Here is a 6000-nt window from a genome sequence, read left to right on the forward strand (position 1 = left end):
AAGCAAAATTAGTTTTACAAGCTTTCAGAAATAGCGGACAAAAGTGTCTTGATACCCGGGAGGGAACATTAAGGTTAACTTCGCCCAGAAGAAGCGGACTTGAAATTGAGCCTGTTAGTAATTTAACTATAAAAATTGTACCAAGCATTTGCCTGCGGCTGGAAAGTGTAGGAAGATTAATAAGTTTAAATCGGCTCCTATAAGGTGGAAGGTTATATTGAGAATTGTTGAATTGAATTGAATTGTTTTTGAATTGATTCTATCTTGTCTGAGTAAATTTGATACCTTGGATTCCAAACCTCCGAACCGTATTCCAGTAGCCCGTTTCTGTAACTTTTCTCTACCGATTATTTCTCTACTGGTAGAAAATATCCGTCATTCTCTACTACTCATTACATTAGCAGTAGAGACCAGGGTCGCGAATTCATATCTCGATTCGCCTTGGTAGAGAATTGTTACAGAAACGAGCTACAGAATTGGCCTAACTAATGTTGTAAACAGGATTTTAGTGATATAAGAGTCACAAAATTCTTTTGGCCATCGTTTCACAAATGCAAGTACACCTTTAGCCTTGTTGACTGTCACATTAATATGAAGATTAAAATTAAGCTTAGGATCCATTGTGATACCAAGGTCCACAAAATTGTATACCTGTTCCAGGTTATGGTTACCTATTGTATAAGAAGCGGGATGAACAGCTCTTCGTTAGAAGCACATTACTTTACATTTCTTAACATTTAGAGGCATAAGATTTACTTGACACCAGTAAGCCAATCTGTTATATTTACAATAATGCATACATAAATCAATAAACAAAACTTTTTCGCTCATAACGATTGAAAAGCCACATGCTATAATGAGTCATGCTTACGACGTAAGACCGAAGTACTGCACATTAAAACTGATATATCTCAAGAAAGAAAAATCGAATCCCAACAAACGAAAATCATGCCCTAAGTAGAAATGACCAAAAAAATGTTTGTTTTCTTTATATAACCTCAAATATCGCCGTGATATTGGCACTTTGAGGTTAGGATATCTCAAAATTCTAGTGCTAGAGCAATTGTGCGGCCAGACTTGGATTCAACACCAAGAAGAAATGTGTTTTACTCAGGTGGTACAAAAATAAAATTTTTTACAAATAATTAGAAACGAACAAAAAAAATTGAACAAGGTGAATTTGCAAGTTCAGCTTTTTATCAATCATGGTTGTATTTAAGTGCATTAAATTTTTAGAATTTTGTAAATTTAGTGCTGCCACAGCTTTAAATATTTAAAAATTATTTCAGGTTTTAACCATATCGGAGTAATTTTTGTTCAGAAAAAAGCACTAAAAAGGCACTAAGTACTAAATAATTTTTTTTTTCGTTTAAATTTTCCAAAATCACTAAATCTAGTGCTTAAAGCACCAAGTTGGCAACTATGGCTATAGGGATCTGACAGAGATTTAGGCGACTTACAGAATGTTCAAGACCAGGGCGTACTCCTGTAAGAATAACAATGGCGACCTAGTAACCGATGTTCAGAACGTACTTAAATTATGGAGGGAACACTTTTCCACCCTACTGAATGGTAGCAGCACGGAAATTTGTGGAAAAGAAGAACCCGAACCCGCAGTCGATGATGACGGAGTCGATGTTCCACCGCCTGACTATGACGAGGTACGAATAGCAATAACGCGGCTGAAAAACAACAAAGCTGCTGGAGCTGACAGCCTGCCAGCTGAGCTATTCAAGTACGGCGGCGGGGAGTTGATAAGGTGCATGAATGTGAGGGGTGAAATAACACAAATTTGTTATTTAGAAGTCTGAGAGTCGGTAAAATTTTACATATTTTTGCATCACTACTTCGTACCACATGTTCGCTTCGGCTTCGGATATGGTGAATCAGTGATGATAATGCAGAAATTTTAACTAAAGATAAAACTCAAAACAATATTCTCTGTGTTATATGCTGCGAACAGGAACGGCAACTTTTGTTTGTTCCATGCCATGGCGGAATTATACAAGGTGAAGTAATTAGAGCGAGAACAAGACTTTGACACTGCCTTATTTGAAAAATTGCTTTAAAATTTTACTATAAGGCAGCCGAATGACAAAAATAAAGCGAGAAAGCTGTTTTATTACTTCATCTGTTTATTGCGCCATGATTCCATGCAAACATTTTAAGGTTTTCCAGCAATGTTTTCAACATATTAAAAAGCATGCAGATAAAATTCATACAAAAGCACTATGTCCAATTTGTTGAGCAGTTATTAAAGACGACTCTTTTCCTATATTTTGTTAGACTTTTCATAAGTAAAAATATTTTTTTGAATATTACTTTCATCATATGAATTATATCAAATTTTTTGTTTAATTGTATTTTTGGAATAAACAAAGTTCTTTTTCCTTCTGTCAGTAAACTGTTTTTGTTAGAAATGGTAATAATAAGCAATGGGAAATAAGACAAAATTTGTTTTATTTCCAACCTTTGTTGGAAATAAAGCAAAACTCAGATTTTGGTATTATTTCCCATTTATAAGTGAAATAAAGCAAATTTTGCGTTTGTGTTACAAACATCAGTGTGGTAATATCACCATTGACATTATTTATATTAAACAAAATTCACTATGTGCTAACTTCTTTGAATTAACTTCAACGAACACAAAACTGGAGGAGTTAAAGGATTAACATGTTTATGCATACAAATTCCCGATTTGTTTATTATTTCGTTATTTGCGAGCAGATATGTACAATGCACTCCCCTAAATTTAGAAAAAAATCTTTTGCACACACATGTTCAATGAGATGACTTTCCGATTTTTGGTGACCCGCAGTAAAATTTTTTCTTAAAATTTCTGTTGAATATTTTAACACTATAACTGCCATTTTTGATGAACTTGCCTGGCAATTCTTACAAATAAGCGTGAAAAAGACTCCTTGTGGTAGGAGTTAATGGGTTAAAATGTTTTATGAAGGAACTACTTCCTAAATTTAAATATAATTATGTCCCTCAAGAGAATAATTGTATTCGAGGTGAATTTGCAAATGAGTTACAGCCCGAACACAATGAAAACGACGAGCTACGGACCACAGCTGTCAAATTATTTTAACACGTATTCTTCTGTAGATAATTATTTTGATGACGACCGGGCTATGTACAATGCACTCCCCTAAATTTAGAAAAAAATCTTTTGCACACCCATGTTCACACTATAACTGCCATTTTTGATGAACTTGCCTGGCAATTCTTCCAAATAAGCGTGAAAAAGACTCCTTGGGGTAGGAGTTAATGGGTTAAAATGTTTTATGAAGGAACTACTTCCTAAATTTAAATATAATTATGTCCATGAAGAGAATAATTGTATTCGAGGTGAATTTGCAAATGAGTTATAGCCCGAACACAATGAAAACGACGAGCTACGGACCACAGCTGTCAAATTATTTTAACACGTATTCTTATGTAGATAATTATTTTGATGACGACCGGGCTACACGGCGACTGTGGTTGTGGCCAGATTAGATCTATTTCTTTTTTTCCAGCGACAGATAAGTTTCTTCCTCTTCTTTTATGTCAAACTCATACAAATTCATGATGTCGCTGCCGCGTTCAAAAAAATCATGTCGCCATCGACAAAGCTTTTAGATAATGAAGATAACAAATTGGAAGCTGTGGCCCGTAGCTCGTCGTTTCCAATGGGTTCAGCACTTTATAATTGAGCTTATGACCAGAACAATTGTCCTTAACCAAATATAAAAAAAGTTTTGACGAGTTGGAGCGAAATCATCTCAGGGTCTGAATATCACGTATGTACACTAGCGTTTCGGCCTTATTTGCCAAGGCCCTAAACAAAAAAAATAATTAATAATTTTTGCAATTTGCAAATGCATATGCTTGTACTTCCCTCACTCCTTGAGAGCAACTGGTGACTGGCGCCCTTACCCCTTTTCGATCTATGTATATATTCCTAGCCCATGAAAATTTTAGACTCGACAAAGCAATACAAACCATATTTTTGTAAACATTTGAAACCCATTTTTACAAAAATCTTTTGTGAGGGTAAATTTTAAAAATATTTGTATTGTATTACTATTTTCGTCCCAAAACAAAACCTTCACGGCATTTTAAATAATTGAAGTGTTGTCTTTTCACTAATGCTTGGGGTGTTTGTCCCTGAATCTTTTAAGGGTCTTCGGCTCAGTAGTTTATGACACGAGCACTCAATCCAATCGAAATATTGTTTACAACCATTAACTGCAGTATTCGTAAATTCTTGTAGACACACAAGAAATTACAAGTTGGTTTAACAAAGTAAATATGCATATTTGGCCACAAAAACTTTCCACAAATGTCCAGAAATTCTTACACAAAATTCACTGCGTAATAAATATCTTCACTAATAATAATGATGCTAAATGGCAGTATCCAAATACACGTAGCAGCTTCACGTCAACGCTTATATGTACACACGTATATGAGAAGAGAATGTATCACTTCACAAAACAGAAAGGATGTTTTCAGCAGTCAGCCAGCTCAAATGTAGCTGTTTACAAACCTCTTTGTCCTTTCGCTCTACTCTACTCAACGTGAATCTATGTACTCTGCTATGCATTGTTTCGTTAATATTCGCTAGTGATAGAAATTCTTATCCTTGTCCCCGTTCTTGTTATCGTCACCATCCTTGCGTCATTGGCGTTTGCCTTCATTTACACGGGGATTCTGCTTGCGCCCGACTTCGTACATTTGCCACGGCACATGCCAAGTTTTACTCAGAAAACCAAAACTTGATGTGCACACAAATTCACTAAAGCAACCCGGTTGGAAATTAACATGTGTTATTTGGCACCGCCCTACGGTCGTCTTATTACACTGTGGAACAATTTAAAGAATTTTTATGAGGCCCTAAAGGAAATAAAGCCTACTGAGAGTCAAAGTCAAATAAAAAAATAATACTAAAAATCATGGTACAATAATTACAGGTATTGTTTTCCCAGAGAGCCCATATTCCGATCTGCCTTATTTGAAAAACATCATTGTTGCCCACACTAAAAGGTTTACTGCTAGGGAAAAGAGATATTTCCATACCCATATACTATGTATGTACACGTATTTTTTTAAACAAACCTTCTTGCAGAGGAATTATTTAATTTGCAAAAGCCGAAAAAAAACATTTGCTTAGTAAATAAATTCAAAATTGGTATGGCTCACTTCATTTCAAATCTTTTATCTTTTGTTTTGAAAAATTATAGAAATTAAATTAAGTGAAAACAAAAAGCAAAGCCAAGTAAAAGGAAAAGAATCAACATTGAACTGCATCAAAATTAAAATAAGGGAGCACGAATTTCGATGTGAACAAAACTCTCTGGGAAGACAATACCTGTAATTATTGTAAAATGACTAAAAATCAAGGCACATAAATACAGGTAGAATATAAAATGACATTGCTCTCATGAGAACCAGACCTTTAAACTTCAACTTGGTTTTCTTTTATTTCCTATATTTCATTACGATTTAAATGTCATGTCGTTTGTTTTTTTTTTTAAATGTTCGTTAAAAAAAATTTTAATTAACATTTGAATTTTTAAAGCGTTGTGCTGTTTATACTTAGTGTATGTGCTAAAAATGCAACACCTGAAGCATTGTTTTTATGTGATGTTAAATATAAATCAGATACCACTAATTTTTTAACGTGCCTCAATGTCCTTCGCGTAAGGAGCGTTGCGAAAGCAGCTGTGGGGCAGAGCTGCAACGAAATGCCTTGCTGTGCGTTAAACATTTTAAAGCAGCAGATTTTATAAATTACCGGGAGGTACAGGGAAAGCACGTTTGATGCCAAGTGCTGTTGCTATGACTCTTATGCCGGAAAGTCCCTCCAACAACACTGCAACTCATAAATCAAAGACAGAAAACAACAAACAAATTAACAAATTGTAACTAAAGAAAATAAATAAATAAAATTAAACTTCAAATTTACTTAAAAACGCCAACCAGTGAAATATACAAGCCGAATTTATATAA

General features: G+C 34.6%; 1 protein-coding gene across 2 annotated transcripts in view; it reads right to left on the reverse strand.

Moving 5' to 3' along the window:
* Positions 1-4787, reverse strand: part of LOC118745600 (43 kDa receptor-associated protein of the synapse homolog) — a 226148-nt gene extending 221361 nt beyond the window's left edge. Inside the window, exon 1 of one of the 2 annotated variants that reach the window (XM_036479113.1) lies at positions 4538-4787. In XM_036479113.1, the coding sequence (XP_036335006.1) occupies positions 4538-4594 (57 nt within the window). In that variant the 5' untranslated portion in view covers positions 4595-4787. Of the gene's footprint in view, positions 1-4348 lie in introns of both variants that reach the window. The other variant, XM_036479114.1, reaches the window with a different exon arrangement.
* Between the last annotated feature and the right edge of the window lie 1213 nt (positions 4788-6000).

Source organism: Rhagoletis pomonella, unplaced genomic scaffold, assembly GCF_013731165.1.
Source record: "Rhagoletis pomonella isolate Grant_MI unplaced genomic scaffold, Rhpom_1.0 Rhpom_scaffold_00009, whole genome shotgun sequence".
NCBI classification, from domain to species: domain Eukaryota; kingdom Metazoa; phylum Arthropoda; class Insecta; order Diptera; family Tephritidae; genus Rhagoletis; species Rhagoletis pomonella.